The 26087-nt window shown below is 43.2% G+C and overlaps 2 protein-coding genes and 2 long non-coding RNA genes across 4 annotated transcripts; 3 read left to right on the plus strand and 1 right to left on the minus strand.

Moving 5' to 3' along the window:
• The first annotated feature begins 1166 nt into the window (after window positions 1–1166).
• Window positions 1167–3440, plus strand: LOC116654407. The gene is made up of 2 exons (XR_004309640.1): window positions 1167–1299; window positions 2381–3440. It is a non-coding gene; the product is annotated as an uncharacterized LOC116654407 (long non-coding RNA).
• A 5543-nt stretch (window positions 3441–8983) lies between these two features.
• On the minus strand, window positions 8984–9574 carry LOC116654391 (beta-keratin-related protein-like). Its single transcript, XM_032449155.1, has one exon. It carries the CDS (start codon window positions 9572–9574, stop codon window positions 8984–8986), a length of 591 nt encoding a protein of 196 aa, XP_032305046.1.
• Window positions 9575–14428: 4854 nt separating this feature from the next.
• Window positions 14429–18825, plus strand: LOC107324389. The gene is made up of 3 exons (XR_001559479.2): window positions 14429–14891; window positions 16408–16492; window positions 17828–18825. It is a non-coding gene; the product is annotated as an uncharacterized LOC107324389 (long non-coding RNA).
• A 1160-nt stretch (window positions 18826–19985) lies between these two features.
• LOC107324401 (feather keratin Cos1-1/Cos1-3/Cos2-1-like) lies at window positions 19986–25375 on the plus strand. Its single transcript, XM_015884381.2, has 2 exons — window positions 19986–20370; window positions 24734–25375. The coding sequence occupies exons 1-2, from the start codon at window positions 20312–20314 to the stop codon at window positions 25158–25160; spliced, it is 486 nt and encodes a 161-aa protein (XP_015739867.1). The 5' UTR covers window positions 19986–20311; the 3' UTR covers window positions 25161–25375.
• Window positions 25376–26087: the final 712 nt, after the last annotated feature.

A 26087-nucleotide genomic window follows, 5' to 3' on the forward strand; every position in this document is an offset into this window, starting at 1 on the left:
TAGAAATGTTTAGCTTTCATCTGGTGAAGGAGGATGCTTATATTTTGCATCTATGAAACAATTATTTGGTGTAAGATAATAGAGATTCAGGTGATGTGAAAGGGATGCTGCAATACTGCCAATTACTCCATTGCATTTTCATTCCCCCCTAACCCCATTTCTTTTCTATATATTTTTTTAAGAATGTTGACTACAGTTTGGCTTGAAAGGCCTTATAAGATGTCTATTTTTTTAAAGGTATTTATTTTTTAACCTTATATAAACCATGAATTCATCTCACTTAACACTGCCAGGGAAAAGCATTGGTCATAACCATGTGGGTGATCAAACCAGCGCCATGTTCTGCTTATAGCACTGGAGGTAGTTGAGAAGCTATGAGTTGAATGAGTTGTGTGTTTGTGTGTGTGTATATATACGTATGTACTTAAAAACAAGGAACTCAAAAGTATTGAGCTCCTTATCTTCCTCTATAAAATATTTGGTTTGGCAACTCCTTTAATTGCTTCTGCTATCGATTACTGTAATTATTGGCTACTTTTCATTCCCACAAATTATGTGACTCATTGTACCATGCAGATTGCTGTCACATCTCTATTGGCTGCATGCATTCCTTTGGTTATTGTTCTGATTTAGGGGTCATGAAACATCAAAAAAAAACAACACACAAAATATGGAGGACTTTATTTTAGTTTTGGCTTTAATAATCTGCCATATTAATCTGAATGATGTAAATGTGATCAAACGGATCACATCAGTGTTTGTCAGGCCTTGTAAATTTATTTGGGTTTAAGTTATAGACCTGTATTTGAAGTAATGTTTTCTCTCGGGCCTCTATTCGCAGACACCAATGGCTCTTTAGCATGAAATACTGAACGTGAATATATTTCCTTTAAAAGGGAAAATTCCATAAGATGTTTATTATCCAATGCGTCAAACAATCCTGAGTTTGCCCACGGGTCATTTAGTATCCAGCTGAGCAATCCTTACAATGGCAGCAGTTTGAAGGATAACCAACCTAATTTTACCATGAGATTTTCCAGCAGAAAAGATGGAGGGGGGGGGGGAGGATGTGTATAACATGCTGTGTGGGATTGAATATTATCTAATAATCATAAGCTGATATCAAAACAGTTGCAACAAAGGATGGTATCGCTGGGGAAAACATTCTGTTTCACAAGATGTAGGGAATGATTGCGTAAAGGTGTCTCCCAATTTCTCTTCTCTATGACAGCATATAAAAGTGCTCGTAACTCCGGTGTCTTTAGCTGCCTCTGCTGACTTATTCCTCCTGGTGACTGGGTAAGTCCAATATAACTGTGTCTGTCTGGAATTATAGATGTGGTTTTATAGGTAGCATTAATCTGTGGTTATATAACCTATCCACTTGTAGGGTAGGAACTTATTCTCTATGAGCATCTTATTTTGGAACCATAAATAAGTGAATAGGGTGGACACTGACATCATTGTTTGAGCAGAGAAATAACAGCTGTTCCTAGGAATTCAGCTACTATTTCCATTTAAAAGAATGGGAAAATGCTGTTTCTTCTCTTGTTGCTGTTTCTGAGTTCGTATACAGAAAAGAGACCAAAAAGTTCTAGGAGAAAGCTGTGAGATCTTTAACGATAGGTAACGTTTCATATACAGTGTGAGATTAGGAGACCATGTCAGTTGTTAAGATGAATAATGCAGTTTACAAGAGCTTTACAATAGAATTAGGAAGAGAGTTCCCAGTTCTCATGGGATCTGAATGATACTGCTACTTTGAGCAAACTCATCCCACGTATGTATGTAGCTTTTTCTTCTTCAACAACATCTCTCTGACTACTTTTTATTGCAATTTTCTACAATTATTTCTACATCTAGACTCCAAATTAAGTATTGTAGTTTTGGCCTTTCCTGCCTTTTGGCTGTTAAGAGAAGTGGTGTTAAGCATTGAAGTCTAAAGTAGTGGATCTTTTTTAAGAGGATTTCTAAGGAGAGAGAACACTCCAACACTATCAGGATAGTTCTGACTCCTAGGAGAAAAAAACCACAACCCTACAAAATCCAGTGATGTAAAATAAAGGGTAAAGTCTTATTCAGGAATACACTATGAGGCAATAGAGCCCTGGAGAGTAATGGAGGTTGACTAGAAGTCTCTACCCAGTGCTTCCTCTCACTTGGTTGGAGAGATGTGCAGTGCACAAGTCTAGTTCAGGATGGAACTGACTCTTCCTTAGAAATGGTGGTTTGTTGTTTTAATTGCTCACTGTTTGTATATTAGCATCTGTTCAGATGTTTGTCATTCAACACATCTACACAACCCAGGTTGCTGTTATACTGTTCGTTCATTCACTCCTCTAGTTGTAACCACCAGGCTAGTGCACTCTGTGCCTTTCAGGTTGACTTGCCTACCGGAAAGATGTCCTATGGACAGATGGTAAGCTTCCGCTGTGGTCAGCCGTGCGAAGCGATATGTCCACAACCGTATGCCGACTCTCGGAACGAGCCATGCATTGCCACGTGTGGAGACTCAAGAGCAATTGTGTACGCACCACCCGTTGTTGTGACTTTCCCAGGACCCATTATCAGCTCATGTCCTCAGGAAAGCATCGTGGGAACTGCCATGCCTGAAATTGAGGGTGGAGGCATGGGCTCTGGAGGAGGAGGAATGGGCTCTGGAGGAGGAGGAATGGGCTCTGGAGGTGGAGGCATGGGTTCTGGAGGTGGAGGAATGGGCTCCGGAGGTGGAAGCATGGGCTCTGGAGGAGGAGGCATGGGGTCCGGAGGTGGAGGCATGGGTTCAGGTGGCTCATATGGTGGAGGTGGATCCTGTGGGATGGGCTCCCATAGCTCTGGGGGCTCTTATGGTGGAATGGGAGGTGGTTCATACGGTGGGGAGGGATCGTGTGGTGGTGGATACTCTCGTTTGGGAGGCTATTACCGAACCTCATTTTATTCAGGATATGGTAGAAATTATTTCCCATTTTATTCTAGGTACTATAGGTACCGCTATGGAAACTGTGGGCCATTTTAAGTCTTTAAGACAGAGTAATGACTGAAGAAATGATAAGATACAAACCAATGGTTGACTTGTAGGGCTGGAAATCAGATGTGTCAAGCAGCCTCTGCTCCAGCTGTGGAGTAGGAGCTGGGGTTGCTTGACATCTCTTTGTGCTATGTTTTGTCTAAGGCTTAAAATCCCAATGTTGTCATTTGCTCACTTTGTCATTTGCTCATGTTATGTTTTGATCTTTCTGAACCTGAAGAGGGTAAAACAATGGGACTTGACTGTGGATGCTTCTGACTGCGAGAACACCTTGTGAACCCTGTGTTCCTCTGAACACCTGATCGATTGCAGTCCTTGTTGAAATGGAAATTACATTCTTTTTCTCTGTGTTGCCTCATTCTACAAGAATGTATTCCACATCTTGTTTCTATTAAAACCCTGTTGCATCATAGCGTGGTCTTCTGGCTTTTGTTTTGCTGCGGTTCTTTAGCTACAAACCAGTCTGAAATAACTTAATTTTGTGCATCAGTAACTATAATTAGGGCCATAATTACTGTCTACAGTTGATATCGTTCTCACTTACTCTTCCTTAGAGTAACTTTCCCCTTTCTATTGTATACATTCTAATAAATAGAACTGAATCATAGAATAGTTTATGTTGTAAGGACCTCTGGAGGGGGTCTGCTGCAGCTCCTCCTCAAAGCCAATATAACTCTGAAGCTTAGAAATTCATCTGGATGGCTATGTCACTCATTTGGAGCTGTTTCGATTGTGTTGTTGCTCACAAGAATGGGCTCATGCGTAGGCTGAGCACGGGCTGCTGTGCCAAGCATAACATTCACTTCCTCACTTTGATTGTCTTAATCCTTGTGGTTTGTTGATTTAATTGGAGTGTTTATTCAGGAAATGATCGGATCTTGTCAAGAACATCGTGGTTGGATCCCTCAGGCAACAGCTACAAGGATGTCCCCATGCTCTCTCAGAATTAAGGATCCTGAAGTGTCTCATGCTTGTTTTTACTCCACAACTTTATTCTTTGAAGAAATATTCTGATAGCTATACTTATACTGTGGGTTTATGCATGCAATGTACTGTACTGTTAACAGAGCTTTGGTGGAATTATGATTCCTAGTATTTGTTTATTAGAAGTCTATTGAGCTAAATAAACAATGATGTTCTGCTGGTAAGACCAGTACACATAGAATTAGGCAATAATACATATTTTGATTGCATAGAAAGCAAGATTGCTTTTGTTTGGATAGACATTCTTTCTCTTAATGCAGGAGTGTTGTTCTGAGTTGCAGGCTGAGGGCACATACAGAGGTGCATGTGTTTGTTGTATGTATGTGAGAACTGGGGTCCAAAAGTACCGATGGAGTTTTGGACCTGGTGCTCTGCCTTCAGCTTTAGCCCAGGAATATTCCACCCTTAGGTAGCAGTGCCCCAGCAGTTTTCACTCCTGTTACTCAGAGTTTCGTTCCTTAGATTATTGAGTAAGAATTGCATGAGGGGTGTAACTCCCTTTAGAAAAGTGTGAGGCGCAGCCTCACAGCTGATGCCACGTGTGAAATAGTTTATATAGACACTCCTGACTCAGCCTCCAATCCTCTAGATCTGATAGTCTTATTGCATCTTGCATGTCTTATTGGGCAGGTGAAAAATAGTGAGATCGGTGCTCGCATGCAGCTATGCATTAGGACATTGAATTCCACTCCTATTTGTGTACATGGAGCTCCACCTGCTATTATGACTCCTTTTGAGTTTGATTTCTCTCAGCCTAGTTGGTAAAGCAGAAGGAGAGAAAAGGAAAACTGGAAACCCAGGGTTATAATTCAACAAGACTTTTAATATGACATGAAGTAAGCATTACAGAATGGAAGAGTGCAGTCTGATAATGGTCTTCTACACAGTCCAAAGGCAGCTGGAAGGTCTGTATTGATAAAATAGAAAGGCACTGTACTCTGTAAGGTAAGGCTGAAATCTTGGCAGAAAAGTCCCACTTTCAAAGTCTCAAATCACTTCCACTCCACCAGGAAAGACATGGTACATGTGTACAAGTGAAGAGAGAAGGGATTACATGAAACTGCTATTGATAGAAGATGAGGCATGGCACGGAAAGGAGGCGTAGGCCCATTTTTGGAGATTTCAAGCAAGGGAGGCTCCCACTGACACAAAAGGTTTTTGCATCTCTGGAAGCCAGGCCCAGCTGCAGACTCAGATCTTGTGTTTTCATCTCCCAGGTCGACGTGTGGTCTGCAGGGATTCATTCAGGCTGCTTAAAAGGAGCCACAATTTCCAAAGCGAGATCCACGGTGGCTTCTGTAGGACTTCTTGCTGTAACAGCTCCCTATCCTAGAGGAGCCCCCAAACCCAGAGGAGCCCCCAAACCCAAAGGAGCCCCCATTCCCAAAGGAGTCCCCCATCCCTGACACACCTCCGCACCAAGCGGAGCCCCCCATCCCCGACATGCCTCCATACCCAACAGAACCCTGAGATCCAAAGTAGCCTCCCATCCCTGACATCCCTCCAGCCCCAAAGGAGACCCCCTTTCCTGACATGCCAATGGAGCTCCCCATCCCATAGGATTCCTCAGAGCCATATGGGATCGCAGGACCATATGGCTGGGGAACTGAAGTTCCCACTATGCTCTCCTGGGAGCAGCTGGCGAGGGTCGGGCCTGGGAAGGTGAGGACAACTGGTGGGGCATACACCACAGCTCTTGAGTCCCCACAGGATGTAACACAGGGCTCAAGGCTTCTGCTGCAGGCGTATGGCTGTGTGCATGCCACCTCGCAGGCGGGCAAGCATTCAGAGCTGATGTTCATCATTTTTCTTGAGGATTGGAGGTGTAGCTAGAAAAGATAGTGTGAGGTCAAGAAACCATCATGCACAGGTTTCCATTGCATGCATCTCATCCTTCCCAACAGCTGCCCACCATGTTCTAGCTCAAGTCTCTCTTCTAGTCTCCATTTCCTCACAGTTTTCTTCCTGACCGACCCCTTTTTAAGGCTTCTCACTTCTTCCTTTTTGTGCCAACCACATCTTTTATTCTTTAGAATCTCTTGGAAAGCATTGCTTTCTAGGACTAAGTTATCTGATGCTCACACAATTACTTGCTTTAAAAAGTCCCATCCATTCCCTTTTCCAAGTCAACTTGCAAGAAGGTTTACAGCTAAGAAAATCTCCAGTGGAAAGGAGAAGGTGAGGCTCTCCCCTACTCTGTTCTTCCTTTTATCTTAGATTTCTCCTACTGACCTTTGCTCTTCTCTTTCTCCAACATTTCTAAAATTACTAGCATCTTATAGGATAAGAAAACATACATAAATTCTAAGTGATCTATACAAAGACATGCAGTGAGATCAGACTTACCCTGTTGTCTCCGAGGAAGATGTCAGTGGAGATGGAAGGATGGAAGACTACTTAGTTCCATACCCTGTTATATATGTTCTTAGACAATAGGACGGATATGAGGTCATCCATTGTCCATTGAATTCTTGTCATTTATCACAAAAACATATTATTCTAATCTTCCTAATTGTTCTCCTTTCAGTTTGTAATTAGTGAATTACAACACCCAGCAGTTTCCTTTTGTCCAAACTTAATGATTCTGATTGAAACAAGAGTTGATCTCTCTGCATGTTTATCCATAATGGCTTTCAGGAAGGCACCTAACCAATGTGTCAGCCCCACAAATTATTTGCAAGCCTTGGGTTTAGGTATAATACCTCCAAATTGCATCACTTCTGATGGGGGAGTCAGCATTCTCTGCACCCCAACTTATACTCTATTGACTGAGTGGTTGATCCAGCACTGTGGCCTCTTGGATTACTGTGAGTATAGACCAGGCATTGACCTGGGAGATGAGAACACAAGTTGTGAGCCTGCAGATGGGACTTCCTTTGGAGATGGGGGAAAACCCTTTGTGTCAGTGGGAGCCTCCCTTGCTCGATACCTCTGAAATGTGGGCCAACACCTCTTTTTGGCTTGGTTTTATTAATGAAGGCTTCTGTTAATCATCCTATGATAACAGATACCTATTTTTATTATGCCAGTGTTAAATAAAAGGTCATTGGAAAGGCCTGCCATAGAGATTGTCAATAAAACCATGACAGAATAAGAACACCAGGTGGAAAACCAACTCCTCACAGGTAGTGATGGCTGTAGATGTCCCTGGAAGTGAGAAGGTTTCTGCTCCATGCTGTGCTGCCATCTCATTCTGCAGTGTATCCTCTTTCCCCTTGGAATTAAAATCAAATTGTGTTCAGTTTTTCTTTCTCCCACGGACAGTTTTGGACCTATTTTTTCCACTAGTTCATTAGGCTTCCTAGAGCTTTTAACGTCACCTATGAGTGGCAATTATGTGTTTTTATGGTAATATGATAGTAATTGCTTAAGTAATACAGGTGTTGTGAAAATGGATAGTTTAATGAGGCATTCAAAATTAAATATGCAAAGCAGTTTGGGATTGCATTTCTGTAGGGCGCAGAGGTTTCTGAAGCTGATGACTCAATAATTTGTTCTGGTGTAGGAACAGGCAACAAGCAGAAGTCTTTTTCCATCAGTGCAAATATTAAGTTTCATGTCAAATGAGGGATGAGAGGTGAAATGCCACATCTCAGCATCCCAGCAGGTCAAGGGAGGTGATCTTTCCCCTCTACTCTGCCCTGGCCAGGCCTCACCTGGAGTATTATATCCAGTTCTGGTCTCCCTGGTACAAAAAAGACAGGGATCTTCTGGAGAGAGTCCATTGGAAGGCCAGAAAGATGATACAGGGCCTGGTGAACTGGGTCTGTTCAGCCTTAAGAAGACTCAGGGGAGATCTTATTAATGTTTACAAATATATTAATTGTGGGAGACAAAGGGACGTGGCCAACCTCTTTTCAGAGGTCTGTGGGGACAGGACAAGGGGACACAGCCATAAACAGAAGCATAGGAAGTACTGCAACAATATGCAAAGGAACTTCTTCCTGGTAAGGGTGATGGAGCATTGGAACAAGCTGCTCATGGAGGTTGTAGATTCTCCTTCTCTGGAGATATTCAAGACCCACCTGGACACCTACCTGTGCAGCATGCTGTAGGGAGCTTGCTTTGCAGGGGGGTTGGATTCAATGATCTCTGGAGGTCCCTTCTAAACCACACAGTTCTGTTATATGCCTGATTTGATGTCTGAGATTGACCACTTTGTATTTGCAGGATAAATTGGAGAAGCAATTTAGGAATTTTCTTTCTTTCATTATCAGTGGGCCATATTTATATGACAGCATAATTGCTTTCATTTCACTGTGGCGTGCGAGGGAGAGTTTCATAAGTGATGAGTAACAGGAGACTGAGAAATAATGCTCTGGTTTTTGTTTTCTATAGTTACTGCTGGGAGTAGAAATGCAAAGAGATTGATGGGTGAATTTCCAAGACAGATCTATTGAATGCTAAAGGCACATTTAAGCCAGGCTCAACTGTTTTTGGCCGACGTTGCTTGGAAAATATATAGTTGAACCAAGCAAAGATTTATTTGCCTTTATATATATATAGTTCTTGTTGAACTATAGAATAATTCATGTTTGGGCAATTGTGAAGGATGAGCTTAAACATGGAATCTGTCAGCAGAGACAAATCACAGAATATGACTGTCTTCAGTCTGCAGTCCCACTTTGAAAATGTAGCCTCTATATCTCTATCAAAGTTAAGGTGAAAATAGCAGTCAAATCAATATATAATTGAAGCTTTTTTGGAGATGGCAGAGAAAAATGTTATTTTCTCTTAAAGATTTAAGCAACCAGTGCTCAGCTGTCAGCTGAGCTGCATGAATACATCATTCATAATCAAAGAGATTTCAAGGTGAAAAGGTGAAAAAGAAAACCATGAGGCGAACATACTGATGCAAGATAAATTTAATGACAAGGAAGTACAGTGCACATATGGTGAAGGCAGTCACAGAGCACACAGGACATTCCCCTGTGAGCTCAGTGCAGCCCAGGAATGGGAGACATTGGCTTTTCAGAAGTAACCACAGCCTCCCCCACTAGACCTGCGGAACCCAGAGGAGCCGCTGCCTCCATAGCAGCTTGCTATGCCAGAGGAGCGCCCACCCCCAAAGGAGCCCCCACCGTAGGAGCTGCCTCCTCCAAAGCCACCTCCATAGCAGCTCCTGGAGGTGATGGATCTTCTGCCTCCGAATGAGCCCCCGGAGCCAAACGACCTGCCCCCACCACAGGAGCTCCCCATACCCCCTCCATAGGAGCTGCCTCCTCCATAGGAACCCCCCATGCCTCCTCCATAGGAGCTGCCTCCTCCATAGGAACCCCCTATGCCTCCTCCATAGGAGCTGCCTCCTCCATAGGAGCCACCAGAACCAAAGGAGCCCCCTGATTCACTGGAGCCCATAATAGGTGATGGAAACGAGGTGCCCACGACGCTCTCTTGCGGGCAGGAGTTGAGGATGGGGCCTGGGAAGTTGATGAGCACGGGTGGGGGATAGATGACAGCACGGGAGTCCCCACAGGAGGTGACGCAGGGCTGGCTGCAGACGCTGGCATAGGGCTGTGGGCAGGTCACCTCACAGGGTGAAGAACATCTGCTGCTCATCATTTTGTGATGCAGATACACCTGCAGCAGGACATAAAACAGGAGGACAGAGCTCAGAAGCTGGAGTGAAAACAGGTTACAGCACTGAAGTTTTGCATCAGCACAGGAAAAAAAGGTGAAAGATGACTTGAGAAAGGTTCAGATTTATCTCCCTTGCACCTATTGCAATTTTCTCCCCGCTGCTCTAGAAATACATGGAGATGAGCAAATACATGGGGATGAACATGGAGAGCAAAGCCAAAATCTGTGAGTCTTTAGAAGAACTTGTAGATTTTGTTGGTTTACAATGCATAGCTCTGGAGTGATCTGACAACACTGAATTGATCAGAGCATCCACAAGAATTCAATCTTACTGTTAAACAGCTGTATCTACAAAGACATGCCTTAAAATGACAATAGAAACTAGAAGGGAGCAAGACAGCTTAGCAGCACGCTTCCCATACAAGAACTATGTCCTCAGAGAAGCACAGAAAATAGTTTCCTAAAGCTTCCTATAGAGAATGAAGGAGATCCAACTCACCAGGTCTGGAGATGTGGAGGTGAAGAGTGGATGTGGATGAGACTGCAGCGCTCAGAGCACTCGTATTTATATCCCTTCTCAGACCACCAGTAGGATGTGAGCCACGCTTTGTGCAAGAGCTTCCTACCTATTGCCAAACTGTGTTTTGCTGTATGGATTGTTTCGTTAATTGTTCTAATTGTTCTCTTAAGTGATGTGATCACAACTTTATTCTCAACTCCATGTCACGTTACAAGCATTTTACAAGCGTAATGAGTTTTAGTTTATTCTCTGACCATGACAGGTTCACATAGCAGTTAATATTGTCCCCGGCCCTCACTGAAACTGAAATGGGAATGGTTCTACTATTCTATATAAGGACTCCATCCAGCTGATAAACTGCATTCACGCGTAATATTCCATTTCTCTTCATCAAAATTGGGATGGCAACAATTGGGATGGCAACAGTTGGGTGGCAAACTGAATGCTACCACTCACCAGTGGTGGGAAGAAGCAGAAGGCAGTGCCCAGGGTCCTCCATGTAAATTGGTATTTCTCAACCGTAGACAATTGACATTAACTGAGCAGCTAACCAAGAACTGCTGACTAGCAAAAACTGTCACATCAGGAGCTGCCCACTGATGCCTGACAGAACTCGTTTGCATTCTGATGCAAGGTTTTAACTGTATAAGCTCTTCGTGCTCTATTTTCTAATGGTGTTTGAAAACACAGGAAACCTGTGATGGAAACATTAAGTACAGCGTGACAAGTGGAACAGGATGGAAATCAAACCAATTCGTTTCAGACCGTATGTGGTTGCTCTCTTCCCACAGCTGTGACTGAGAATCAATGTTGACAATTACTCCAGGTTACTTGGACTCAGACAAAGCACTTGAAGTTGGATGTTTGATACCACCGGCTTGTATCTACCTGATGCTTGTTACAATGCAAAAAGGTTGATCACATCTGATCATCTCTCTGTGGTTATTGGTAAAGGAGAGAGATCTCTTCCTATTTATGGACTCTTAGCTCTGTCTGCTGAGATCTCCAAGAACTATACCAGAAATACTGCTGGGGTATTATTAATCTAAATAAAGTATAATAAGAGTGTTTTCTCATTCTCAAGACCCTTAGAGTTGTTTCACTTTTAAACCACCTTTACATACACTCCATTCCATGCCCCAAAAAGTATTTGTTCCCTATGATGGCTCCTGGAGAATATCCATCTTGCTAAACCATCACAGCTCTCCTGGAAGGTGACAAAAGAAGGAGAGCAATAAAAACATTAAGCGTTCTCACGCAGTGCTTCCTTGTAGTTAATTGGATGATACTATAGGTTTGATGAAGCTCTTCTGTAAGCAGTTATTTGGGTGGATGTTAGAACTGACCTGCCCCATCTGAGGAGCTGCAGGGATGAAATTCGCAACTCTCCCAACTATTTGCAATTCTGGATTTCAACAGAACCTTCTGCAGAACAGAAAACATTTCCCCTGACAAAGGAAAACTCGTGTCTTTGCCTTCCTATAGACAGATATCCTTACCTTGGTCAGCAAACAGAGCTCAATTCATTGCCGCTGCAATTCAAATGAGGTCAAGAGATGGCACTAGTCATAAAAACGAATAGAAAAAAAACTATTTAAGGATTACAGTAAGACAAAGGGCGTGTTGAGTATATAGAATGATGCGGGGCTGATTTATTAGCCATTATCAGTTATCAAAACAATTATTACAATTAGAAGTAGCTTATACAGCAAAATGCTTTGCTGGTTAACTACTATGCCCCATGTGCGGGAGCGTGTTGCGTATCCTGCTAGCAGTTGGAAGGACTGTATAAAAGCACCGCATTTCTTCCAGGTTCACCAACGACTTCACTTCATCAGGTTTTCTCCGTGAGCCTGGTAAGTATTTATTTCTCTTTAAGTTCTTTTACAGTTACTGAGACGCTTCTATTGCTGTTTAACTGGGGAATGGACTCTATGTCAGCACTCTGTGATGCTCAGAAATGTTGGATTTGTTAAATATTATGGTATTTGTAGCCATTCATCTATAGCTAATGTTAGATAAATAGGCTTAAAATGTGAGGCTGTGTTCATCAGTGTTCAAACACTAATCAGAACCAGCACTGGTTCAGAACCAAGACAGGAAGAAGGTACTTTGGAATGATTTATTCCTCACTGGCTGCTACACCAGACTGCAAGAGAAGTTGTGTTTGGATCTGTATTGTTTAGACTTAGCCATAGTGAGGAATAATATTTCAGACTGCATAGAAGATAAGTAATATTATAAGAGAATACAGTAAGAAAATATTCTCATGTTGTAAGAAAATAATTTATTCTATAGGAAGCACAAGGGTTGTGTCATTACAAGAGCACAGAGATTCAGATATATTCTATTTCAACTCCTTAATCACTACTGCAGGTATATCTGCATCACAAAAAGATGTCTTCAGGAGGACAGATGTTGAGCAGCAGATGCTCCGCACCCTGCGAGGTGACCTGCCCAGAGCCCTATGCCAACGTCTGCAGCCAGCCCTGCGTCACCTCCTGTGGGGACTCCCGTGCTCTTGTCTACCCCTCACCTGTGGTCATCACCTTCCCAGGCCCCACTCTCACCACCTTCCCTCAGGAGACCATCGTGGGCACCTCATTCCCAATGCCCATCGGGGGTGTCTCGGGGGGGTCGCTGGGCCCCAGTGAATCAGGGGGCTCTTTTGGTTCTGGTGGCTCCTATGGAGGAGGCAGCTCCTTTGGAGGGGGCAGCACCATGGGCATGGGGGGTTCCTATGGAGGAGGCAGCTCCTATGGAGGAGGCATGGGGGGTTCCTATGGAGGAAGCAGCTCCTATGGAGGGGGTATGGGGAGCTCCTATGGTGGGGGCAGGTCATTTGGCTCTGGGGGTTCATTCGGAGGCAGAAGATCCATCACCTCCAGGAGCTGCTATGGAGGTGGCTTTGGAGGAGGCAGCTCCTACGGTGGGGGCTCCTTTGGGGGTGGGCGCTCCTCTGGCATAGCAAGCTGCTATGGAGGCAGCGGCTCCTCTGGGTTCCGCAGGTCTAGTGGGGGAGGCTGTGGTTACTTCTGAAAAGCCAATGTCTTCCATTCCTGGGCTGCACTGAACTCACAGGGGAATGTCCTGTGTGCTCTGTGACTGCCTTCACCATATGTGCACTGTACTTTCCTGTCATTAAAACTATTTTGCATTCAAACTCAACTCTCTGGGTTTTTTTTTCCTTTTAATCTGTGTTTTCAAGTCACCTTTTAAGTAATTCAGCAAAATTCTTAGTGTTCTAAATAAGAATCAAACCACTTTATTACACCCAAGTATTGTTGTTGATGGGTGAGATTGATAAATCTTACACCAGATCCTTTGGTATTTATGGTAAAGTCATGCAGCATAGAATCAAAGAGGTAAATCAACCAATGCCTTCCTAGAAATACAGCCTAGTGACAGCCATGCACCTCTTCAGAATAGGAACCCACAATACCTGTTTAAATCAATTATGATGTAATAATTGCTTGATATGAATGGCTTTGTTTTTTGATTTCTCTAAAGAATTTCTGGATATTGGGATTTGTGTGCATATATGCTCTCAGGTTTTGGCTTAACTAATTGCTCCGTGTGCCGTTTAATTCCTATGTGGATACTTTCCCATAATAAAATGACTCATCCTTATGAAATTGGTCATACCACTCCGCTCACTCTGCTTTTGTGCCAGAAAGAACTTCTGGACAGTTTAAACCAGAAAATCATTCACCAATTTATTTCAATTGCTAATTGTAATTATAATGAATTATATTTTTTTGCATGCTCTTCCTTCTCTAATCACAGCCTACTTGGAGAGATCTCCCCTTTGCCCACAGTTATTTGCAACTATTCTTGATCTTATTTCACAGAAACTATCCAGCACCTTTGATTTGCTTATTTTAGAGAGGCTCACACAAAGGGATATGAAATTGTACAACATTTCTTCAAGGAGAAAGGCAGTAAAAACCCCTTTATGTCCAATGGGATAATAGGAGATGAAGCCATTAGCTTGCAGTGCAACAAAGAAGATCAAAACTAGTTTGAGGGGGAAAGAACTCCCTCCCAAATGCAGGAGCAGAGAGGTGCAGACATACAAATTCACACCCTTTGGTGTGCTCAGCAGTTTCTGAAGGATGCTCTCCTCCTCAAGCAATTCACGTCCATGTAGTTTACCTGTTCACAACCACACTTATTACTTCTCTATCATCTGAGTTACCCAAAAATCCTCTCCCAATGGTGACTGCACAACAACTTCATCATCACCACCTGTAAAAATATAGATATCACCAGGAGAATAAATGCAAGCAGGGATGACAGAGCTGGGCTCAGGTGCTCCCTCTAGAGCTACTCCCAGAGATTGAGTAGTTGGAGGCTGCTGCAGCTCTGCTCCTGCTGTGGTCTCTGCAGGAAGGGAGGCTGAAGCTGGAGGGGTCCTGGGGCTGAGGACAAGAGACTGAGGCTGAGGGCTGGAGGATGAGGCTGAAGGGGACCTGAAGCTGTGAGCAGGAGGGCAAGAGATTGAGGCTGAGGGCTGGAGGGGTCCTGAAGCCATGGGCACAGGTGAAAACACCAGGAAGAGGCTGCCAGGTGGGCTGTGCACCAGCAGAGAGCAGGAGATGGGATCAGAACTATAAGGAGATGGGATGAGGCCAGGCTCTGTTCTCTGAAGGTGCAGAGACTGACATGTCAGGCTGTGCCTGGGCAGGAAGCATTGATATCCCCTCTCAGCATCACATCTCATCTCCCTCGAACAGCTCCAGAACAGTAGGTAAAAGCTGCAGCTGCTGCTCTGCCTGGGTAAGAATAATTCTGATTACCACCATGCTCTTGGGTTCATCCAAGCAAAGGGTGCCTGAACACACTTAATGGTTCTGGGTTCCTAATTTTCCCCTCCCCTCACTCCCCCTCCAATACCCATATGTATATATTTTCCTTTATTAGTGATGTTGCAACTTCTGTGCTATCAATTATCTCTTAGAAGCAAAGGGATTTCAGAGGATCCTCTAGGCAAGAGCACTTATTGGAAATGTTCTGAGGAAATGCTTTCAGACAGTTTTGCAAACACCCACTAATGGTTTATACATGCAAAGTATTGTGGCGTTAGGAGGTTAATAACAGGCTGCCAGTATTAAACTCCACAGTATTGAATCATAGCGTCGCTTTAAAATATATATGTCAGGGCCACCCATGTGATTCTCTGATTCAAGCAATGATAAGCACCTTGGGAATTTGGATCTCTTTGTTTTGTTTTGTTTTCGATTAAAAGCCAGCTCTGTATTTGTTAGCCTAATCATACCATTTAAAATACATTGGCCAAATATTCACCTTTCCAAAACAGGGCATATTTACAAAATTAAATAGTATTATGTCATCTGGGGGGGCTGGGTCTGTGCCTCAAACACAGAGTGATGCCGTTCAGCACAGCAGGTCAAATTGGGTACAAACTCTGAATCACCAAAGCCTTCCTGAGCAACCTTAAATAAAGCAGTGGTGCTCTTATCCCTGGCCAGCCTACGTGGTAAGTGGGGATGTTCCAGCTTTGCTTGCTTTGCCAGCACTCTGCTCCTTTATCCAGGTCAGGCACACTCAGGTCTTCACATTTAGGAATGTTTCTGATGCAACTGTGACCATAACCGCTGGAGAAGGGATTGGAGAGACAGTGATTTAATCCAAACCTGACTGAGCAGTTCCTAGATCCTGCTGTCACTAAAGGCAGCTTTCTCCCCTCATGTTTCTTCCTGGGTTTGGCTGAGGCTGCTGCCACACCAAGCCCTTACATAGTAAAGCATCCCTGCTTGGAAGGGACTCCAACATGAAGCGAGGAGCAACCACATGCAATGCTTGGCCCCAGGAGTGTCTCTCCAAGGCAATCCTGGACACTACAGTCATACAGTGACTATAGTTTCTGTAAACATGCCCTAACTAGCTTCAAACTAGCAAGCACATTTACTGCTAATATTAGGTTAGGCTCTTATGCATTCTTGGAGGTCAAGATGCTTAGGGAAGGAAAACAAACCCCTGTTTTCAAAGCAATGGAGTCCCAAAGAGGCTCTGAGCTGCTGCAGCGTGTGTGCAAGCCAGGATTATCTGCTATAGGCTTCCCTCATGTTCTCAGAGCTTCAAGAATGGGTTTGATGCTTAAAACCCTGAAATGAAAGGAATCCGGGGATGGGACTGCTGAAGTCACATGCTGGTTAGAATAGGGTAATCAACACAAACAGCAAGCAAAACAATTACTGTAATTACACGTCAAATTTTGTTTGGGGAGTAATGGAACCTAATGCACAAATATGACGTTATTTTCTTGCATCAGCCTGGTGGTCCAGGACGGTATATAAAACCAGCCATGATTCAGACACCTTCCAGCAGGTTCTCGTGACTTCTCTTCGGTGAACAGAGTAAGTTGGATTCTGATATAATTTCTTCTTTCTAAAAAGAAAACAAAAGCAAAAACAAACAAGCAAACAAAAGATCAGCATTTATTGAAATATTTGGGTTTCTTTGGGGCTTGAATTTTGGATTAATATTCTGCTATTTTGTGCAACTGTTGGGAATTTATTTTCATTTTAAGAAGTAATTTGTTTGTTATTCATTTTAAGGCAGTGATGGACCGAGGGTTTAAAGTACATTTGAAATGTGGATAAAATTAAAGACATCTACTTCTGTTGTTATACAGAGATGTAATGCATAAGGCCTTTAGGGAAACCTTAGTTTACTTTAGCAAGCAGGACGCATCTGGCTGCATTGCTCAGACCTCATGGCTGCTGATATGTATCTAACTTTGGGCAGAGACATGATGGGTGAATATTGAGATAGGCAATACAAGCAGTGAGATGGTGAGATGGCTGCAGTCACCCTTCAGAGCAGAGGCAGCCCTAAGGACACTGCATGTTTATGGATGGGGCCCTGCAAAGCTCCTGATCTGAATTTGGGAATGCTGGAGACCCTCTTGGGCACTTGTCTTGAATAGCCCAGGACGGTATTTTGGCATTGCCAAATGCAGCTCTGCAGTAGAAATGGGAACATAATGAATGTCTATAAGGTGTATATTTCTCCAGGAGTTGCTTTGGGTATTTTTGTACCATTTATGCAAAAAATTGCTCTTATGCAAAGCATTAAACGGGCTTTGAAAGCATATATTAACCTGTATATATGTTTCATGCTGTTACGCATTTGGGTTTGATTTCTTAGGCATTCATTTCCCATGGTTTTGATTTCTGCTGAGGGAGTTGCAGGTCAGTTGAAGAGCACTGCATGGATAAAATGAAACAGCTTGAAAGGGTGGGAGCCTGAAGATGTCTGGATTAAGGTTTAAGGGCCAGGAGAAGCTTAGGTGAATAATGTCTATTTTGGCATTGTGTCTAAAGCAAAAACAAACAAACAAAATCCAAGAAAAATAGCTTGAGTCAAATTAAACCCCACCTTGGCTTTTCTTACATGCTGCTCAGCTAGACAAAAAAGAAATAGGTAATCGCTTTGGCTAAAACCAGTGTACTCCATTCAGACTCAAACAACAGATTGCCCAGCTCCTTTATTTGGTATTTGCATAAGCTTGAAATGACAGTTCAGAATATAGCTTTATGTTTTCCAAATGACTTCTCCGCCCTTTGATTTATTTTAAAAGCAAGAAGACGTAGAATCCATGATGTCTCTTCAGGGTTAACATTTGCTTTGCTCCAGCACTGACTCTGCCCTGTTGGCTCTTTGGGGTGATATTTGCTCCTTTCTTGCAGGTCTATAGCACGGCTAAACAATGTCTTGTGAGAAAACCTTGTGCACAGAGCCGTGTGCTGCTGTAGGCAACGTGAAAGGCCCTGAGCCCTGTGCTGCTGCCTGCAGTGAGCCCTGCGTCGTTGCCTGCCCTGACTCCCGTGTCATCATCTTCCCACCACCTGTGGTCGTCACCATCCCAGGACCCATCCTCACCACCTACCCACAAGAGACCATCGTGGGCTCCACGGAGTCAGCCGAGCTGGCTGGTGCCCTGGAATCGGGTGTAGCCATCGGATCAACACAAAAGGGGGCTGAGTGTGCACTGCCCTGTTCTGTGCCCTGTGCTGTGCCTTGTGCTGAGCCTTGTGCCACAAAGCTTGTGACAAAGTGTGAGGCACCATGCCCACCTCCGTGCCCACCCCCGTGCCCACCTCCATGTCCACCTCCGTGTGTGCCCCAGTGTGAGCCCCAGTGCGTCCCTCAGTGTGTGCCGGAGCGCTCTTACACTTATTCCACCCAGTGGAAGCATCCTTGCCAGAGAGGCTTCTGCAAGGTCTAATCAGCCTACAGCAGAGAACAATCACAGGAGAACAGCAAGCAAAGGAGTGAACGGATACGGATCATCATTTACAAGCATAGCTTTCAAGGTTCTTCCTACTGCAGAGGGAAGCGCCCCAAAATCAGGACCTTGCTTCTAATTCCTTTATAGTGCTTTAGCTTAGATTAATGCTTTCCTTATTCCTGTGGCTTTGCATCTTACATCTGTGCTTTTAACTTCCTCTACGCGGATTGACTTTGTGATTTAAACAAACAAAAGAAACATACCTAGGGATTTGAATGTCACACACAGCAAAAAAATGAGGAAAAAAAAACATCTTAATGAAATGCACCACATTGGAATGGGTAACTGGTTCTAGCTTTCCTTGTTTCTAGAAATATACGCTTTTCTAGACTGCATTATTCTTTCTGCAAATGTTTACTCCACTCTGCATTCACATTAAAAGGCTGCTGCATCAAACCATTGGCCTTCTGAATCTCCTTTTTCCTCTGCTACTCATTTGCAATGCTCTCCTGGAGATACTTTGCCATATAGAGGAACAGAAGCTGCCCTCGACCCTCTTCCCAGACCAGTCACAACTTGATGCCCAGAGGAAATTAAAGGTTTGGTTTTGCTATGAACAAATGGCCCACCTGTTCAGTCTAGGCTGCAGCATGGAAACCAGTGAGCACAAGTTTTAGTCATAGGGAAATGTGGATGTGTGTTTTCTAAGGTATATGCCTCAAGATTATAGAAATATGTATATGTATATATGTTTAATGTTATGTTTTAGTGTGTATCCAGCCTTATATGGAAGCCTTCTGACAGGTTGCAGTTCTTCATATGTCTGCATTAAAACTATCCCAGCTTGCTTTTGGAAAACAAACAAGCAACCAACCAACCTTCACTCATGAATATTAGCAGTCATTTGGAGACCTGAAGCACCAGCTCCTTACTTCTGTGTTTGTCCAGCTGGTGCCAGCAGTGAGTCCCTCCAGGCAGACGCTACTTGGGAAGTCAGCTGTGTCCTGTTCATGCCAAGCAACTTCACATGCTGTTATTTATTCTAAAGGTTATTTTGATTTCCTACTTCTCTAATGGCTACATACGTGTGCTGGCTTATTTAAAGCACAGTCTCTTTGTGCCTAGGAAATACTACGTCATTCTGGCAATTATACCCACCCAGAAACATCCCAAGATTTCCGCAGAACAAAGGGCAGCTGGGGTGCCTCACCAGCACCTTCCCAGGTATTACACATGTAACATGGTATGTTAATACAGTGTTAATAGGATATTACTTGGGTTACATTCCCCAAGACTCTGTAATAACTCTGATCTGAATAGAAAGAAAAAAAAAGGTCATGATTTCACATCCATTTACCTCCATATTTACTCAGGATATTTTTATTTTAGTAAACAGATGATTTTTAAGATTGAGTTGCTTTTCTTTTGTATTGTAATGGTAGCTTTTTAACAATCAAGACAAACAGCTGCTTCCAATCATCTTGATTTCAAGAGACAGGCACACTGGGACCCCCTTAGCAGAGCAATTCCAGGTGTACAAGATTACCTTCCAGGTGACCACATATTAAAAACAAGCTGCTTTTGACTAATAAAGCAGTTGCTATGACAAAATACCACAAGTATTAAAGCAAAGGCTTTGGGCACAAGCAGGAACATCTTCCTCTGCACTTCCCTTCCTTGCCAGATGGGGTCGTGCTTGGAGTAGGATATTCCACCATTCTTTTCACACACACATAATGTAATTGCTGCCTTAAAGCTAAATGATGCTTCTATGGAGAAGCTTGGATCAGACTCAGCTGTTGCTCTCTTTTGACACATTTAACAGAGATGATAGCATTTCCCAAACACGACAGCTGAGTTTTGGTGTTTATTTGCTGATATAAATGAAGTAGCAGAGAGATTTGGCCATGCTAGCAAGGAAAAGACATGGAAGAAAAGAAAGATGTTTGGGAAGACGCATTGGTTCACATTTACAAGTAAGGAAGAACTGCTCAGAATGTGGTAAGCTTTCAGAACAGCTTATTTAACCCTAACCCTGAAAGGTCTAAGGCCCCCTGGGTTGGTGTGTGTCACAAAGCCTCATAGGGAGAGTTCAGAAGCTTTCATCTTTGTGTTGCCACTCTTCAGAGTTACCTGCCCCTATCTAATGCCCTTGGCTACCCGTGTTTATAGTTATTCTTTAGAACTGCTTTGATAAGACACAATACAAAAGGTAATATGAGATCGACGAGTATCAGCAATTACTGCGCTATGAGCAAGCAGCATTTTCAGAACAGTAAGGAATGTTTCATCACACATTGTGCTCACAGTGCCATATCCTTCATCAAGATTTCATCTCTGCACATGAGTCAGCCCTGCAAGTCTTCAAGGCAATATTTAGTTTCCAAAACTTGAGTCAGTAAAACATGCAAATGAACCAAAAGATATTATTTTGCAAAGGTAGTGTGTAAAAGGTGGATCCTCCCAGGCAAGTTCCTTTTCCTTCCCTGTAACTCCATGGCAGCCTACAATAATAAATCACCAGGTTCTAAGGGGCATAATGAATAGATATATGCCAAATGAGAAAGAGAAAGAGAGACCTGCTTTCACAATATTTCAGCTATGCATATCTGGAACTGAGTACCATCAAAAGTAATAGCTGACCACATAATTGTGTTCAGAGTAAAAGGCACAGTGTATTTAATGCTTCAAACCCAGACTGTTGTCATAGTTCTTAGTGATGATGGCTACACTTCATTGGAATAAGTCAGGATATAGCTCTGTGCCCTGGGTTTGCTTATCACTCCTCACTATATCTCTATTTCTGTTTTATCTGCTCATGCTTTTCTTCATTTGTCTGTTGACATGCTTGTTGCCAGTGTTTCAAAATGATCATTAGATTATGTTGAATCACTGTGGAGATCCTTGGAGCAACAGCCTGGGAAAGTCTTGGGCTTGTTCAGAACAGGTGTTTCAGGAGACATTGAATTCAGCTCTCTGACCTCAGTGCTGCACGGGGTTATTAGTATCCCAGTAATTGCTGAAGTGAGATGCCCCAGTGTTGAGTAATTGTTCCTGTCTAAAACATAGTACTGGTGTTATTTCAGTATGCTGGTTAAATTAAAGCTTATTCACTCCCCATCCTCATCTGATTTGGGTTTGGCTGAAGGTGGTATCCCTTTGAGATACCAAAGGACAGGGATGGAAGGTGATAGCAAGCTCCCAACCTGCAAAATTAGACAGATGCTTTTAGAGGCTTTGATTGCAATAACTGTGATTATCAAGGTCTTGGGAGTGAAATTCCATTGGATAAAATTCTGTACTGTGGAAATATAAAGCGGACTTATGGACGAGGCTGATGAATGGCAAAATGCAGCCTTCTGAGTAGGCATCTTGCCATTCAGTTCAGCAAGATAAAAGGGAGGGTGCCTCCCATGTAGGATGAGCAGCATAAACATGCCTTTCTTCAATTCTCTCTTGTGCTTGTTTACACCCTTGACAATTTAAGCCTTGTTCTTTACAGCATAGATTACGGTTACAATATGTGGGATGGTTATGAGGAAGCTCTAGGCAATGTTTATCTGGGTTGTTCTAATTTTTCCACAGAATAAAGGACTTCAAAGCATCTCTGCGTGATTAACACGGTGTAGATACAGTGCTCTGTTATGATAAAATTAATGGCATGTTGCTGCACTTTTAAGTATGGGTAATGAGTAATAGTTTCACTTTAAAACAAGATCTCATCTCCCTAAGCAGACCCTTCATATTTCTGTAGGTCTGAGTTATTTTCTTTGCCGTGAAAGACAGATTTTGGTATATATGGAATTATGGTATATTTATAAAAAAGATAGAAAAATGTCCTTGCAGTTCTCCTAATTAAACATATATAATACAAATGACAAAATCCCTGTTTCTCCAGTGGTAGCTTTATTATTTCCTTGTGTAAAGAAGTTATAACTCTCCATGGAGGTGGAGAAGCCATAGGTTTATTCAGTGTCTATTCATGCTTCCAGCTGGAGGATTTGGGTTTCAAGCCAAGCTTTTCAAAATCTAACGAGGAATTGTGCACACATCCTTTGAAAAGTAAACCTTTCAGCTATAACTAGTGATGATAAAGAAACCTCAGTCATTTCTCAGTTGGATGTCAGGCTGTGTAGGGTTCAGAACTGTTTAACAGTTAACCATAAGCAAAATAATTGCCACAGCTGAAGGAAGGATCCTCGCAACAACATCTGATTTGCAAGTAAATGAGATAATCACCAACAAATAGGTCTCATAGCCGGCAAGCAGCTGGAGGAGGTATGAAAGCACTTGCAGCTGAAAGCTGTTTACTTGTTTCTTCCAGCTTTCCGTCTTCAGTGCATGAAGTCTGGGCTTCAGGTCTAGCTTGGAATGGGGATGAAACTTGCTTTTTCTGTTTGTTTTCAAGCCGGCTGTTTATGGAAATCAGCCTATCCACATGCCATAGCAAAGCACTCAGCTTTGCTGCCCACCCTCCATGTGAGCCTTTCCAGTGCAGTGAGGCAATAGGAATCCTTCTTATACCCAGAACTAGTTGGTTTTGTTACTGCTTCCTGACAGCACTGACTGTCTCAACTCTGTCTGGCTGCCAACCTCATTTACATAAACTGTCAGATAATGGAATGGTAATTATAAATAATAATGCTAACAAGTGCAAAGACATGCCTGAGATCTCCTCCCAAAGTCTCACTTAATTGCCAAGATCTGTTTGGTAAATTATTTGGCCTCTGTCTTAATCGTTCCCTCTAGAAATCATCATCAGTAATTTCCCATTTCATGTAGGCTGTTACACAGGCTTGCCCAGAGCAGTATTATACCTGCTGGGCAAAATGCTTAATATAGTACAAAACTGCAAAAGGGAAAGGCTGACTTGAAGGCAGGAGAAATCAGACAAGAAATAAAGGTTGTGGTTGAGTGAATTGGGCTGTTTTTATTGATTTTGGTTTCTTTGGGGGGATAGAATTATTAAAAGACAGGCTAAGTCTTTTGGTTTAGAGGGAGAGCTGGGAGGAGAAGGTGGGAGGGAGCTGAGTGCACCAACTCACTGATCTAATCATTGTTTGAAGAGCTACAAGACACAAAAGAGGAGATAGCCCAGCTACAAGGCACTGACAGCTTAAATACGCATCTCTAAGGCAACAGGAAGAACAATTACTGTCTACACAACCCAGAAGAAAAACTCCTTTAGAGGAACTTAAGGCTGTGCAATTGATACTGTCCAACATAACTGACAGAACTTCAGGGGCTGGGATGTGGTGGCTAACACAGCCTGCTGACATTAAGTCTTATTTCTGCCTTTCAGCTTCAAAATATATTAAGCAATGCATGGTGATGTATGGAATCTTTAAGATTATTACAAGATATTCCACATGACAATATGACAATACTTTTGCCTTGATTCCAAGCTCAGTTACATCAGCTGAGAGCTGGGCATGAGCTTCCATGTTTCATAGACAATTTCAGACCAATGATAGTAAATAAGCTTCAGCCTTGTATTCTGTTTTGCAGTGCTCTGTTCTGGGTAGTGCAAAAGTATATCCCTTTACAGCAATTTCCAGCCAACAGCCTAATGCTAAGGATAGACTTTGAATTCAGATTGCTCCAAAGTGCAGATTTGCTTTGCTTGAATGGAAATAGGAAATAGTAATTAGAAGATCAGACGGAATACTGTGGCTTCAGACTTCGACTTAGTATTTATAATACAGCAAAACACGTGCAAGCACCAGCATATGGCCAATGCAAATACAGGTAAATGCATCAACATACATTGAAAAGTTACTTTGATTCTTCATAACAAAGCAAATCTGATTTCCCTTTGTTTCCTACAAATTCAATAGAGTTACAGTAAAGACAAAGATGGCCCCCACCATTTTGACATGTAAGACATATGTAGACAATAACATAGATATAATTCCATCTAGGGTGGAGTTGCTCAGTTAAGAGAAACAAAGCACAAAGCGGTTTACCTTGATTGACGTGTGCAAACAGTGTATTTGGTAACTGGAGGGACAAAGACAAATGATGACATGAAGGCAAAGTAGAGACCATATAAAAGTCCCTGCAGCCCAGAGCCCTCAAACCACTTTGGTTCTCCTGTTTGCATCTGCTGTTGGACCAAGTAAGTAATACTCTTTGTGGGTCGGGGGGAGGGTGACATTAAAAGTGTCTTTTCCATTTCCATTCAGCTAGAGAGTGCTGTAAGAGTAATGGGAAATAGAGTAAAATGGATTTCATCTTTCTGGCCTTTCCTTATAAATAATCTCCATGTGGCATTTGCTCTCGGCATGTGTTCCTTTGGCTTTGGCTAAATGAAGGCTGCATTGCGCTGGAACCCTTGATCAGGCCCTGCCACTCTGTCTTCCAGGCTCACTTCCATCCCTACAATGGCTTTCTATAAGCAGCTCTGCGACTACGGCCGCCCCTTGCTGCCCTGCGAGGTGACCTGCCCACAGCCCTATGCCAATGCCTGCAGCCAGCCCTGCATCACCTCCTGCGGGGACTCCCGTGCTATCGTCTACCCCCCACCTGTGGTCATCACCTTCCCAGGCCCCATCCTCAGCTCCTGCCCTCAGGAGAGCATCGTGGGCACCTCAGCCCCACTGGAGCTGGGTGGCTCCTTCGGCCATGGGAGCTGCCTGGAGGCCCAGAGCATTATGTGTCCTACTGGATCTGGCCGCTACTCCTGTCGGGCAACATTCCGCCCTCTGAAGCCCTCCATCACTCCACCACCTCCACCACCTCAACCACCCACCAAGACCTGGCAGGAACAGGAGCAAATCCGCAGCATCTGAGCAAGCACAGAGGTGTAGCTATCAGGGGGCATCACCAGGAGCTGGCTGGTGATGCCAGCTCCCCTTTACATGAGATCTCTCCTCAAGTTTTCCTTGCGCTCTACTTAATCCCTTTTTCCTTTGCTATTGTGTAAATTCAACTCAATCTCTGTGTTGTTCCCTGCAGTGCTGCAGTCCCATTTGTCATTCTCAATAAAATCCTCCCTGCTGCACGATATTGAGTTTTCTTCTTCTATTAATTTGGTTTCTAAATCAAGTAGTTCTTGATGAATAGTACCTAATCAAGTCTTTAAAGGAGATCTTGCTGTGGATCTTCTATGCTTTATGCAAGCTGTAGTGCATGATCTGGCAGAGCTGGGCTTAGCTAATCATATCACAGCTATGCTTACTAGCCACAATAAAATCACAAGCTGCAGCCTCATTTGAAGAAATCAGCCTTCGATAGTACATTTTCTATCACCTCAACCATGCTGACATATAATATATATCATAAGGAGTGCCCAGAAGAGGTCTGACCGGTCAGCACTATTTTTCCACTTTCCAAAGAACTCAGGAATATGAAACAACATTGTCCATGAGGTCACGCTGCTTTACCAACCAATATCTGTTGCATGTGCAGCTCGCCTGGATGATGACTTATCATAATTACTATGATGTTCCCTTCATCATGTTGTTACACAACGATGCACATCGTGTTTCAGCTCCTTTCAAGACTTCAATGACCAGATCCTTCCCGGTATCAGTCCACTCCCTTGGTTGGTTTTGAGTGGGAATCAATCAGGATCTTCCTATGATTCCCTGATTTTTTGCTTACTTCTCTGTCCTAAGCAATATCAGGCACCTGGCTGTGTGGTCCACGATGCCATGATAGTGGATATTATCACTATAACTCATTATTTCCTTAGTGTCTGGTTGCAGGTATTAGAA

This window comes from Coturnix japonica, chromosome 25 (genome assembly GCF_001577835.2).
Source record: "Coturnix japonica isolate 7356 chromosome 25, Coturnix japonica 2.1, whole genome shotgun sequence".
Lineage (NCBI taxonomy): Eukaryota > Metazoa > Chordata > Aves > Galliformes > Phasianidae > Coturnix > Coturnix japonica.

Excerpts from the sequence above, each read along its gene's own strand:
- LOC116654391 (XM_032449155.1), bottom strand. The coding sequence starts at position 9,574 with ATGATGAGCAGCAGATGTTCTTCACCCTGTGAGGTGACCTGCCCACAG.
- LOC107324401 (XM_015884381.2), top strand. The coding sequence starts at position 20,312 with ATGTTTGGGAAGACGCATTGGTTCACATTTACAAGTAAGGAAGAACTG. Across the intron at positions 20,371-24,733 it reads GAAGAACTGCTCAGAATGTG|GCTCACTTCCATCCCTACAA; the intron begins GTAAGCTTTCAG and ends TCTGTCTTCCAG.